A 14146-nucleotide genomic window follows, 5' to 3' on the forward strand; every position below is an offset into this window, starting at 1 on the left:
TCGGTATTAAAAGCTACAGTAATTAAAACAGTGTGGTCTTAACTTCAAAGAGACACAGAAATAGAACAAAATCTTGAGTTCAGAAATTGGCTCAAATATATGTGAAGATTTAGCATGTGATAAAGTGGCCAAGAAAATGGACTGTTTTTAAACAGTGCTGGAACAAGTTGCTAGCCATTTTGAGGGAAAAAGGTAAGTTGGGATCTCACCTTATCCAGACAAAAATTACAAATGGATAAAAGTTTTCATGTTAAACCACACACATTAAACAGCTGAAGAATATTTAAGTATGTATTTTTATACAGCCTTTGACTAGAGAAGGCCTCTTAAAGCATAATAAAGCCAGAAAATGAACAGAATGGTCCACAGATTAGACCATATAAAAGTTTGAGGTGGCAAAAATAAAACAAAATAAATAAAAAATTAAAATCACCACCAAAAAAGTTAAAAAAATACATATTACAGAAATACTATATTTCCTTATTCTAGTCCCCACTCTCTTTCAAAAAATGAACAGAATGGTCCACAGATTTGACCATATAAAAGTTTGAGGTGGCAAAAATAAAACAAAATAAAAAATTAAAATCACCACCCATAAAAGTTAAATTAAAAAAATACATATCACAGAAATACTGTATTTCCTTATTCTGCTCCCTGCCCTCCTTCTGAAGTTAGTGTATACATTTAATGTGGTAATGTCTCTTTCTCCTTGTTCTTAGGAACTATTAAATTGATAGCATATATTCTAATAAACTGCCTGTTAGAGAGCAGACTAAGGTATATAGAGAGCTTTAAAAAGTAACTTTTTTTTTTGCATACTCAATAGCAAAAGTAAAAAGAGTATGAACACAGTTCACAAGGAAAGAAATGCAAATAACTAAAAAAAGGGAAGAGATGTTAAACCTTTTGAGTAAAAAGGAAAGGTCAGCTGAAATTGCATTGATATGCAATGTTTTACCCATTGGATTGGTAAGCCCTAAGAGGATTGTTGTGAGAGGCAATGGGAATATACAACATTCTCATTTACTGCTAATGGGAGTGTGAATTTGTACAATCTTTCATTAAAACTGAATATGTTTATGCCTTTTAAATTTCTTTGGATTTTTTTCCCTAAAAGGATATAATTGAACAAGTGTTCAAAGATAAGAATGTATGTACAAAAATGTTTATCTCAGCATCGTTTGCAATAGTAAATAATTGGAAATGATCTTGATGTCCATTAATAGAGAAATGGTTAAATAAGCTACAGTAGAATGCTATGCAATGTGGAATGCTATGGAATGCTATGCAGTTATTATTTATTTATATGGGAAGATGCCCACAATAAATTGTTTATTAAAAGGCAGATTACTACAGCCATTTTGGAAGACAGTTTGACACTTTCTTACAAAACTAAGCATCCTCTTATCATATGATCCAGCAATTGTACTCCTAGGTATTTACTCAAACTTAACTCCACACAAAAACCTGCACATAAATGTTTGCAGTAGCTTTATTCATACTTGTCAAAAATTGGAAGCAACCAAGATGTCCTCAAGTAAATGAGGATAAAACAAACTGTAGTATATCCAGATAATGGAACATTATTCAGTTATAAAACTAAGTGAGCTATTAAGCCATGAAAAAACACTGAAGAATCCTACATGCATATTGCTAGGTGAAAAAATAGCATTTGGCGGTCTAAAAGGCTACATACTCTATGACTCCAAGTATATGACATTCTGGGAGGGGCAAAACCATGGAGACAGTAAAAAGATCTGTGGTTGGCAGGGATTGGAGGGAAGTCAGGGAGAGATAGATAAGTGGAGTACAGAGAATTTTTAGGGCAATGAAACTATTCTGCATGATGCTGTAATGGTGGATACCTGACATCATACATTTGGCAAAACCCATAGAGGAATGAATCTTAATATACATTTTAGGTAGTAATGTATCAATATTAGTTTATCAATTATAGTAAATGTACCATACCAAAGCAAGTTGTACCACACCAAAGCAATAGGGGAAATTGGTGGTGAACAGAATGGGAATGTATAGGAACTCTCTACACCTTCTGGTTAATGTTTCTGTAGTCCTAAAACTGATCTAAGAAATAAAGTCTGTTAGTTAAAAAAAATGCACATATGATCCTCTTTTTTTTTTTTTTTTTTTGAGAGGGAGTCTCGCTCTGTCGCCCAGGCTGGAGTGCAGTGGCGCGATCTCGGCTCACTGCAAGCTCCGCCTCCTGGGTTCACGCCATTCTCCTGCCTCAGCCTCTCTGAGTAGCTGGGACTACAGGCGCCCGTCACCACGCCCGGCTAATTTTTTTTTGTATTTTTAGTAGAGATGGGGTTTCACCGTGGTCTCGATCTCCTGACCTCGTGATCCGCCCGCCTTGGCCTCCCAAAGTGCTGGGATTACAAGCGTGAGCCACCGTGCCCGGCCCGATCCTCTTTTTATAGTTTTGTGTGTGTGTGTGTGTGTGTGTGTGTGTGTGTGTGTGTAGGGGGATGTGTAGAAATAAGTTTGGAAGGATAGCATCAAAATGTTAAGAGTGGTATCTTAAGATTGTGGTGGTGAGATTGTGGTGGTGGTGAGATTGTGAGTGATTTTCACTTTTTAATTTATGTCTTTTTATACTGTCTACAAGTTTTATATTCTTATGATCAGAAATAATACAATTTCATTTCAAAAGCAAAAACATAAGACAACAGCACCAACTAAAAAAGAGAAAACTAACAAGAATAATAATACAGTAAAATGAAAAAATAACCCATAATTCTACCATCTAAAGATAACTACTATTAACATTTTGGTATATATTTCAGGCTATTTTCAATAAATTATGTAATACGTGAAATATATAGATAGATACACACATTAAATACACTTTTACAACACAATCATAGTTTATATATGTTCCACAGTGAGCAGATCTATGCGGACCTATCCCAAAGTCTTAAAAGTTATCCAACTGAAAGTTGACTTATACATTTTTCGTTTACAAAATACAAGGCTCCTAAGTTGTCTAACTTATCCTGTGATGACTAGTGGCTGCCAGGATTATGCAAATATTTTCAGAAAAACAAATATGCTTAATACGTCTCTTCAAGGTAAAAATGACATTTTAATAGTGAATGAGAAAGCAACTGCTTTTCTAACTTAATTTGCTGTTTTGAAAATGGGTGTGGTAGCAGCCTCTGAGGTTGCTGCCACTGAGCCCCTCTTCCTGGCATCCATGTCCTTGTCTAATCCCCTCCCCTTGAATATGGGCTGGACCTAGTGACTCTAACAAACGTTTGAATGTGACACAGGACTTCAGTTCGTTTCAGCATTTCAAACAAAACAACTTCGTATTCATATAATATTTCATAAAATTCTTTCCTATGCATAGTTCCATTCAAGCATCCCAACCTCTTGAAATAAAGAAGAGATACAATATTTGTTTGTTTTAAGTGAGAAAATTAAGGGCTCAGAGAGATATTAAATGATTTGTTCAAGGCCTGTCTGACCAGATGGCTTGTACCACAATTCAAATCCTGCTCTGCTGACTTTAATTCTGTCTCCATCATTCTAAAGGACCATTCTACTCTTCAGTCTTTAGATTTTCCAGAGTGGAGTAAAAAAGTGGCTGGCTGGGCTTTTGCGGTCTCAGATTCTGGTATCTTTGTCACTGTAGCACAATATTCTAGTCTATATAGAGTGATTCCTCAATTGATGTTTGTTGATAATATGGAAATTTCATTCATAGCAAATTGTGGTGGTGTTCAATACTATCATTACTTTACTTATCCACATAACTCTATGTGAGATTAAGATTTTGGTAACTATCTGGCTATTTTGATCAAGGCAGGTACCTGGTAATTGATGTGTTAAGGCATTTTTCTCCCTAAGTTATTGGATGACGAAATCATAGAAAATTAAACCTAGTAGCAAACATTAGATGTGCATATTTGAAGACAGATTTTTTTATAGCTTTACTATGAGTTATTTTTTTCTGTCAAATATTATTTATGAGGAATGTTGAGGTAACTGGAGAGGAAAAATGTCATAGAAAACAGTTCCCTTTGGATGATCTAAGAGGTTCATGTTGTATATAATGCACCTCTTATCAGGAAGTTATTAGTGATACAATTTCTTTTCTGGTAAAACAAAGCAAGTCTTCATTTTTACATATTTGACATCTCTGAGTTACTGATGTCAGAGAGGGCATCCTTGATGCATGTTTATTCCTATATTTTCAAAAAGCAGTACACAAAATTTTCCATTACTGAAGAAATAAATCCACAAAAAGCAAAGGCTTGAGAATATTCCTTTAAAAAGATATTTTATTGACTTTTGTGCATTGGGGATTAACCAAATCTGTAACTAGAGATTAATCTGGAGAAGGGGGAGAGAGGAATAGAATGTGAATGGGACAGAGGCAGAGGAGGGAATGTGTGGGAATTAGGGCATTAGAGCTGCTGGAAGGGTGTGAATATGACTCGTTGAGGCTTTCTGAGTTTGCCAGGCTCTGTGCTAAGTGCTCTGCATATATATCTTCTTCTTAATCTCTGTAACAGACCTATGAGGTGACAGACATTATTATCCACAGTTTTCAAATGAGGAAACTGGCTCAGAGAGGTTTCAGTAAATTACCCAAGATCACACAGCCAGTAAATAGCAGTCAGGATTTGAACTCACAGATGTTTGCACCTCAAGTCTGTGTGCTTTACCGTACTGCATACGTCTATCTACAGAGTGCTGATTTTGCAGATATTTCCCCCAACTTGGCTATTGGTTAACTGTCCAGATTTGTTTTAACATGAGTAACATAGGCTCCAATTTATTTTTATTCAAAGATAAGTGTATATAAAGAGATGTAGATCCTTTTATGGTTTGCTGAAATTTATTTTGTACTTAGTTCTCGTGCATCAGAAATACCTTATTAGTTGAAAATAGACCCATTAATTACTGTGTGGGATGTGAAAAAATGCATTCTTTGTAAATTTCTAGTTTTTCCTTTGGACTATGGTAATTTGCATTTGTCGTTATAGTCCTATGCTTTCGGCAGTAGCCACAGATTTCAAGTATTAAACATAAATGAAATACTGTATGTGATTTTCTATATTGTATGGGAGGAAAAAAAGTCAATCTGGGGGACAGATCCAAGTGATGTGAGACTCCAGCTGAAGGCTCAGGTCCCTCTAGGGAAAGTCACAGCAGCCTGACGGTGTAGGAAAATGGCACTCTGCTGCTGTCAGTTTACTTGGCAGTGTCTGGCAAAGAGCACAGGAAAAACACCAGAGCAGCGATGAGCAGTTTTTCAGCTGCCAGAGAAAAAGTTTCACAAACTGGAAATTTTACAAAGGTACACTAATGTCTGATACTAATTTATTCATCAAATATTTGTTGCATAGTATATGCTGAAAATACAATGCTGAATTAGTCATTGTTCCTGCTTTCAAGGAACACACGGGCCAGACGGGAAGACAGTATATAAATTTCAGTAAAGGGCGTCAAGGGCCATAGTCACAGGGCCTTATTTGAGCACCTAGGAGAGGTGCCTGGTTTCACCGGAAGTATTGGAAAATGTTCCAGAAGAGGGAATATCTACTCTAAGCCAGACTGTCTATATAATTTGCGGAGTCCAGTGCACAATGAAAATGTGGATCATTTGTTCAAAAACTATGAAGCATTTCAAGATGGTGACAGCTGAGCATTAGATAAAGCACAGACACTTCTAAATGAATTTCCTTCTACTTAGACTGTAATACCCACAATGGGAAAATTCGAAACCATTGTTTAACAAAATGAACCCACTCTGGGCATTTATGCTGTTTGTTTCCTTTGAAGTATTATTACTATGTGGCAAAAATCTAAGGGTCTACAATAATGTATTTAAATCAGCCTGGAGTGTCCATGATAATTTTGGAAGAACAATATTAGAATGGGTCATGAATGTTTAGTATTTGTTGCATTTCGCCCAGAAAAGGACAGTTTCTGGGAACTTCAGGGAATATTTAAATACTTTCTCCAGCAACCTGTTGCCTCTGAAACAAATAATTTATGGAAATGATAAAAAGCAAGTGTTAGTATGTTTGTTGGAAACAAAAACAGAAACCCTACCTGTTGATTACAAAAGCAGAGAACATGGTATCCATGGAATATTGTATTACAGTATTTTTCACAACTACTCACTGTACCCTTTAAGGGTTGTATAATGCCTGCTGGTAACAAGGTAGCCATACGATTTATAGTAATTCCCTGAGGAAGGACTCTATCTATCCTTCTGACTTGGCCATGTGACTTGCTTTGGCCAATGGAGTGAAAGGACGTGATGTAAGCCATGTCCAAGTAGAAGTTCCAGGCAAATACTTTAAGGGCCATGGCAGTTGGCACTCTGTTTTCCCCCTGCCACAAGTTCAGCATGTTCCCTGGAGGAGTTCTTTCTTCAAGCCTGGATCCTGAATGAAAAAGCCATGTCATGGCCAACACGTGAAATGTGAATGCGAAGTCAACCTTGGTTGTTAAAAAGCCACTGAGATTTTTTGGGGTTATTAATGACCATAACTGGGTGAAAATTGGCTAACACAGTGTTTTTATTTATAATAGGGCAATGATTCACAAATACAACATTTGCCTAAAGGACATTCAGCGATCCCACTCCTCTGGGGAATGACACTGCTCTAATAATGATGATCATATAGGTTTTTCCAGAGGCAGATACACTGGGAATTCTGCTAATGGTTATCTGATCTGCTGGGAAATCAAGCTGAGTTCTCCAGGCATGAGTTGGGTCTAAATGGCTAAACCCCTGTTCTCACTTCCCCACCTGGTCCAGCTGCTTGCTGCCTACTTGATCTTGGACAAGTTGCTAAGCCTCAATTCCTCAATTTGTAAACCTGGAATAGGACTATTTACTTCATAAATTTATTAGGACAGGGTCAATTTCTGTTTCTTCTATATCAATGCCTGTTTCCCATGCAGTTTCTACCCCTCTGATTAAATTAGCTCTTGTTTGACTTTGTCTATCATTTTTAATATAAAAGAAATAAGACATTTGTAGATTAATATTGAGCTTCTCTTTGTTTCTCCCCAATTATCTAGTCTTTCTTCCGTGACCACAACTACCTCATAAAGAGTATATACTTTATTTTGATATCTACATATAGATTATTAAATATGTAAGTTACTATATTTGTATATACTGTATTGGATATATATGCATATACATACATAAGTTAAAATATGCATAAAACCATGTTCTGTACACAGGAAAAATTTAGGATAAAAGAATTAGTGAAATCTTCTTTTCTTAAAAGGATTATGGTGGGGGAAGTGGGTTCACTTCTCCCTATGAAGCTGTTAATTCTTTTATGTCACTTGGCAAAGCTTGCTTTCTTTCTCTTTTTTCTCCTTTCTTTCTTTCTTTCTTTCTTTTTCTTTCTTTCTTTCTTTCTTTCTTTCTTTCTTTCTTCTCTTTCTTTCTTTCTTTCTTTCTTTCTTTCTTTCTTTCTTTCTCTTTCTCCTTCCTTCCTTCCTTCCTTCCTTCCTTCCTTCCTTCCTTCCTTCCTTCCCTCCCTCCCTCCCTCCTTCCTTCCTTCCCTCCCTCCCTCTCTCTCTTTTCTTTCTTTCTTCCTTTCTTTCTTTCTTTCTTTCTTTCTTTCTTTCTTTCTTTCTTTCCTTCTTTTCTTTTCTTTTCTTTTCTTTTCTTTTCTTTTCTTTCTCCTCTCTTTCTTTTTTTTTTGAAGCAGGGTCTGGCTCTGTCATCCAGGCTGGAATACAGTGGTGTGATCTTGGCTCACTGCAACTTCCACCTCCCGGACTCAGGTGATCCTCCTGCCTCAACCTCCCAAGTAGCTGAGACTACAGGCATGTGCCACCAAGCTCAGCTGATTTTTGTATTTTTTTGTAGAGACAGGGTTTCGCCATGTTGCCCAGGCTAGTCTTGAACTCCTGAACTTAAGCAATCCGCCTGCCTCATCCTTCCAAAGTGCTGAGATTACAGGCATGAGCAAAATTTGCGCCTGGCCTGGCAAATTTTTCTAATTGTCACTATCGTTCAAGTCCTGTCCTACGAACTGAGAATAAAGAGTGGAACTGGACAGAAAAAGGCCTGTTATCTTTTAGCTTACCTTCTAGTAGGAGGAAGCAGACAATACACAATTAAGCAAATAAGTAGACCCAATAAAAGGCCAAAAAACATGAGGTAAGAGTCCTTGGGAGAGCTCTCTATGGATAAGAGTCCTTGGGAGAGCTCTGAATGGATAAGAATAATGTGTTAATTTATAGCCGTTTCAAGGAAGGGTAGCAACATTTATTGAGCACCTGCTAAGTTTCAGCTAGTTTATCTGTACTGTTTCATTTAATAATTGTAATAACCCTGTGAGTAGGTCCATTTTATAGGTCAAAAACTGGACATTCACAACTAGAAAGTCAACTAACTTCCCCACAATTACCCAGCTGGTAAATTCAAGAGTGGACCTCTAATTCTTACCTCCTACTTCTTCCTCAAGCCCAGTAATCTCTTTTAAGTAGGAAAAACATATCTCTTTCTGCTTACCCTCACCTCTATCCTCAGTTAGGCTTTTTTAGATTATAAATGATATTGTCTTAGAATAAAGTTAAATTTCAGCTTTCCCTGCATTTACAGGAAATATTCTTTAAAAACAGAGCACTGGACTTAAATTCTGGAGAACTACCTTCAAATTACTGTCCTGCTACTCAATACCCATGTGGTTTCCGGCAAGTCACTCAACTTCTATGAGCCTGTTTACTCATCTGTAACAGGAAATAGTGCCAGGTATAAGTTTTTTTTTGTTGTTTTGTTTGTTTGTTTTTTTTGAGACGGAGTCTCGCTGTCGCCCAGGCTGGAGTGCAGTGGCGCCATCTCTACTCACTGCAGACTCCGCCCCCCGGGTTCACGCCATTCTCCTGCTTCAGCCTCCCGAGCAGGTGGGACTACAGGCACCCACCACCTCGCCTGGCTAATTTTTTTTTTGTATTTTTAGTAGAGACGGGGTTTCACCGTGTTAGCTAGGATGGTCTCGATCTCCTGACCTTGTGATCAGCCCGCCTCGGCCTCCCAAAGTGCTGGGATTACAGGCGTGAGCCACCGCGCCTGGCGTTATAAGGTTTTATGATCCCTAGTTTTGAACTAGTGGGGTCTGGCTTCACAGATTTTACTATACTTTGCACACTAATATTGCACACTGACATAGAGTCTCTCTCTGGTGGTGTGCACAAGGATTTATATAACTCAGGTCACTTCCACAGCACAGTGACTCAGAGCCCCTGGAGTATGAAAGACTGAATCCCTAAGTCTGGCTCATGTGCAGTAAGGTCTCCTTTCCCTCTGCATTTTACCTCAGTGTTTTTTTTTTTCAGGCTGGGAGAGTTTGCCTCTGGCGTGCCTCTGCTCTTGAGGGTAAAACGGGCTCAGAGTGACTTTAAAGGCTGCTCAACAGAGGCAGGAACACCAGAGACTTATCATTTTCTTTTTCTTCAGCTGACTGGATAAGTGTAGCTGTAATAGAGTATGGTTCAGGAGGGCAAAACCATTTTGGAAGAAACCTTGAAAGTGATTCAATTTCAAGTCACAAGATCAATTATGTGAGGTTCTAGAACTACTGATACTGAGTTTTACAGCAGATTCATGGCACAGGTTCAGAAGGTGATTCAGGATGTCTCTTTCCTTGGACATTAAAGCTCATTACCTGAAAATTACTCAGCCTTGGCCCTTAGGGAAATTTTAAGTGCCCAGCCCAAACGGCATAATCCTATTTAAAATACCAAGATTGCATGATAATGAACAACGTCGAAAGAAAACACTTGTCTGGGTCAGATCTCATCAATTAGACAATTTCCAACAGAGAACACATCTCTAGATAACTACATGTCTGTCATATAAGGGATATATGGACTTCCGGCTGTGTGCTTACAGTAAATTATCTCAAGAAAACTAGGCAGCAGGTAGAAAAACAGCAATGCAATCCCACTTTTTTAATGCTCTTGCCTACAGTCTTTGATGGAATGAACTTCATCTGATGACCATTTCTATTCTTGCCTGCAATTTGGGAATGCTAAATCCTGTCTCATAGGAGTGTGTATGGGTGGCATGAACTAAGGTAGATAAAGCCTTCACGTGGTGTTTGGCATGGTGTAGGCGTAGATTGGACGTCAGTTTTCCACTCATGCTTTGCTCTTCACGTACCTATGTGGTATCTGTATTGCTAAGCTCTGAGCCTTACAAACCATAGGGAGAGATGTGCAAACTTGCCCTCAAGGAGCATGTCGTCTAGCAAGGAAGATAAAATGCATAGACAGACAACTAGAGGTGGTTTGAGGGAGCCCAAGAAATAAGCACGCTTTTCCTGGCCCAGTTGGTGACAAGGAGATTGAGAGAGGGTCCCAGAGGTCAGCAGATTCTGGAGAATGTGGCATGGATGTGTTAGCTCAGGGGACTTGCCAGTCCTTCAGTCAGGCAGTAAGAGGACTGCCATTGGCAACCTAAAGAACTACAGGCTTCCTGGAGTAGGGGGACAGAATGGGTGCTGCAGGCCGGTCTGCAAAGGGCAGGCAGAGGTGCTGAGCAATCGCACTGGTTGAGAGAGGGGAGTATTGCTATTGTGGAACTTTCTCCAGATGGACGCATGAAACAGCAGAAAGGGAGAAGGAAAAACCCCTAATAAATTTAGCTTGCAATTTAAATTGAAGGGCTAAGAATAACTGACATTAATACTCATGCCTCACTACTGGTTGATTTATTTGGTTCTCAAACCATGGCTCTGTGTCGGAATCACTTGTGGAGATTTTAAAAATTACAAATACCTGGCTCCACCTGTTGGAGATTCTAAACCAGAGGATTTGGGAAGAGGTTTAGATATCTACATTTTAAAATCCCACTACAGGTCATTCTGATGGGCATCCAGGGTTTTGACCCAAAACATTAATTAAGCAACCGTAGGCTTGGTTAATCTTTAAAAATACAATAGTCTTTAAAAAGGACCAGTGCTGCTTCCGGCCGGGGCGGGCTCCCGCAGTGGCGGGAAAACGGCGGCCGCGGCGTCTCTTCCGAGACGCTGAGGGCGGAGACCGTGAGGCTCTGGTCTGCCGCTCGCGCCGCCATGGACGCGGCCGAGGTCGAGTTTCTCGCCGAGAAGGAGCTGGTTACCATTATTCCCAACTTTAGTCTGGACAAGATCTACCTCATCGCGGGGGGACCTGGGGCCTTTTAACCCTGGTTTGCCAGTGGAAGTGCCCCTGTGGCTGGCAATTAACCTGAAACAAAGACAGAAATGTCGCCTGCTCCCTCCAGAGTGGATGGACGTAGAAAAGTTGGAGAAGATGAGGGATCATGAACGAAAGGAAGAAACTTTTACCCCAATGCCCAGCCCTTACTACATGGAACTTACCAAGCTCCTGTTAAATCATGCTTCAGACAACATCCCGAAGGCAGATGAAATCCGGACCCTGGTCAAGGATATGTGGGACACTCGTATAGCCAAACTCCGAGTGTCTGCTGACAGCTTTGTGCGACAGCAGGAGGCACATGCCAAGCTGGATAACTTGACCTTGATGGAGATCAACACCAGCGGGACTTTCCTCACACAAGCGCTCAACCACATGTACAAACTCCGCACGAACCTCCAGCCTTTGGAGAGTACTCAGTCTCAGGACTTCTAGAGCAGGCGGCTTGCTGGGGGGATGTGAGTGCTCAGGACGTGATGAGGTACTCGTGGTTCTGGAGCTCTAGAAACACTTCTGTTGCATGAAAAATGGTGATGGTGCAAGGAATGGATTCAGGACATTGTTGGAGAAACAACAAGTTTGTGATTAGTCCTTAAAACTTAGCTCCCTAGGACATTCTTCAATTCCACATCTGTTTCTAGAAACCAGCCTTCCCCCCCGCCTTTTGAGAAATAAAAAAGCTTTAGGCAAATTTAAAAAAAAAAAAAAAGGACCAGTGCTAATTGCATTACGCTTCTGTGTAAAAAACAAACAAACAAACAAACAAACAAAAAACCCTCAGATTTATTTGTCCTTTCTGCCAAAACAGAGATAAGAGAAGATCAAGGGAGTAGACAGATAAAAAGGTAAGTCCTGTGTCTTCTGTCTTAGGTTTTCATAGAAGTAACTAGAACCAGAAGATATATATTTTTTTGCTTATCTTTTTTCTGTAGTTAGTATGATCAAAGCTAACATTTCAAAAGCTGATCTTCCCTGGAAACATGAATAGGAACATAATGCAATACATAATACATGAATAGGAACATAAAACATAATACATACATATGAATAGGAACATAATGCAGTTTTACCTAACTTTTAGTGAGTGCCTACTGTGTGCTAGAACTATGCTTGTCAGTTTCCTGTGTCTTCCCAGGTGAGGAAGTCAGGCCATAAGTGTAGTAGGATTAATGACGGCATTCTGAGCTAGTGAGAATGTTTAGGAACCATGACTTAACAAACGTTTATCTGCATATGATTCTCACTGCTGATGAAGATATGGTGATGCTGCAGTACGTATGTATTGTGGAGACACTGAAATTTAATACAACTTTTTGAACAAAAATTTGATAATGTATCCTAAGAACCAGATCTATATAAATGTTCTTAACATTGCACCCATTATTTCAATTTCTGAGAATTATCTTAAGGAGATACTTTTTTAAAGTAACATGTTTCAGGTAAGAGGAGAATAATTATAATGTTTTTTAAATGTAGCTGTATCTGGAAATTACATAAATTTTAATCATTAAGGAAATGATAGGTGAATTATTGCATAATGACTTTTAGACACTTAAATCTGGTCATTATAAAGCCTCTGGAGGAACAGGTAAAATGCTTAAGACAAAAAGCCAAAAGAAAAAATATGTACCAGGATAGTAATTAAAAGTTATTCATTAATGTTGGAAGGAAGTGTGAAGATGGGATGTAGTTTGTGTGTGGTAGTAGAATTCTGAGAATGTTTTCCTTTTTGCATGTGGTGGATTCACATTGTCCGGTCTCCTCAGCATCCCTTCCCACCCTATATGCAGCTAAGAGGAAAGGAAACCTTTCACCTCTGGCCAGTGAGCTGGGATGCAGTTTGCCTGCGGTCATTGGCAGCCTTTCCCCGCCTTTTTTTTCCCACTGCCAAATGGAGGAAACTTGCCTGTAGTAAGAGATAAAAAACTAAAAATCTAGAGAGAGGCTGGAGTCAGAGGGATGAACAGATGTGTGGAGAAAGGGGTAGAGAGATGGACGGGCCCACCTGAAGAGACCTTTAAGTTGGCGAGACAGTCTTCTAAATTTGGCACTTATGTGACCCCATACAATTTCTTTCTTATACTAGTTAATCTTGTTCTAGTCTGCTGACAATCAAAATAATTCTGACAATAGAATTGGTTTAAGTTTTAAGTTTTTAATTCTGTGTTAGAGTCTGCCAAGGTTGTTGTTTGTTTTTAAATGAACCTTCTTTACTTTTTGAAGTACTAGAACATTTTGTACTTGTGTGTAAATACTGCATTTATGAATCATTTCCCACTATTTTACTGATAGAATGTTGGTCTTTATTGAACTGTCATTTCCTTTCAGGTCTTCTTCTTAGCTTTTCCTGCAACATAGCCACATTAACTGTTTTTCCACATCCTGATTCTGACAATAGCCATCTTGAGAATGCTTTTGGAAAGGGTGGTCTGAAACTACAATGTGGATTCAAATCTGTATAAGGCAGAAATGTATGGGGAATTCTGAAATCAATCAACAAACAGTAATTGAGCACCTACTATGTGCCAGGTATTGGGGCTACAATGAAAATAAAAGTAGACAGATCTCCTGTCCTTAACATGCTTATCTCTGTGTGTGCTGTGTGCATTCACTGGAGGTCCAGGGAGGCTTAGTCTGGGAGTATATTTAGCACTTAATATTTATTTAATACATCTGCAAAAGGTCAACAGGATAACAAGCAACATTTATGGACCTTTAATAAGATAAGGTCTGTGCCATATCTTATTTTCCCCATTTTATCAGATGAGGAAATGGAGGTGCAATGAGGATATTTAATGTGTCCAATATTACAGAGTTAATAGGTGCCAAAGGTGGATTCAACCTGACTCAGTCTGGCTCCTTACCATAGGATAATGCTGCTTACCCGGTTGTAAGAAATCTGCTCTGAAATGCTGAATCTGTTACTTAAATTAAT

At 38.9% G+C, this 14146-nt stretch overlaps 1 protein-coding gene across 1 annotated transcript in view; it reads left to right on the plus strand.

The window, feature by feature from the left end:
* The first annotated feature begins 10903 nt into the window (after positions 1-10903).
* The window catches only part of LOC129465589 (DNA replication complex GINS protein PSF2-like), a 467777-nt gene continuing 464534 nt past the window's right edge, over positions 10904-14146 (plus strand). The window contains 2 exon segments of the mRNA XM_055247811.2: positions 10904-11177; positions 11179-12056. Coding sequence (XP_055103786.1) covers positions 11088-11177; positions 11179-11646 — 558 coding nt within the window. The 5' untranslated portion in view covers positions 10904-11087 and the 3' untranslated portion in view covers positions 11647-12056.

This window comes from Symphalangus syndactylus, chromosome 17, assembly GCF_028878055.3.
Source record: "Symphalangus syndactylus isolate Jambi chromosome 17, NHGRI_mSymSyn1-v2.1_pri, whole genome shotgun sequence".
In the NCBI taxonomy this organism is placed as follows: domain Eukaryota; kingdom Metazoa; phylum Chordata; class Mammalia; order Primates; family Hylobatidae; genus Symphalangus; species Symphalangus syndactylus.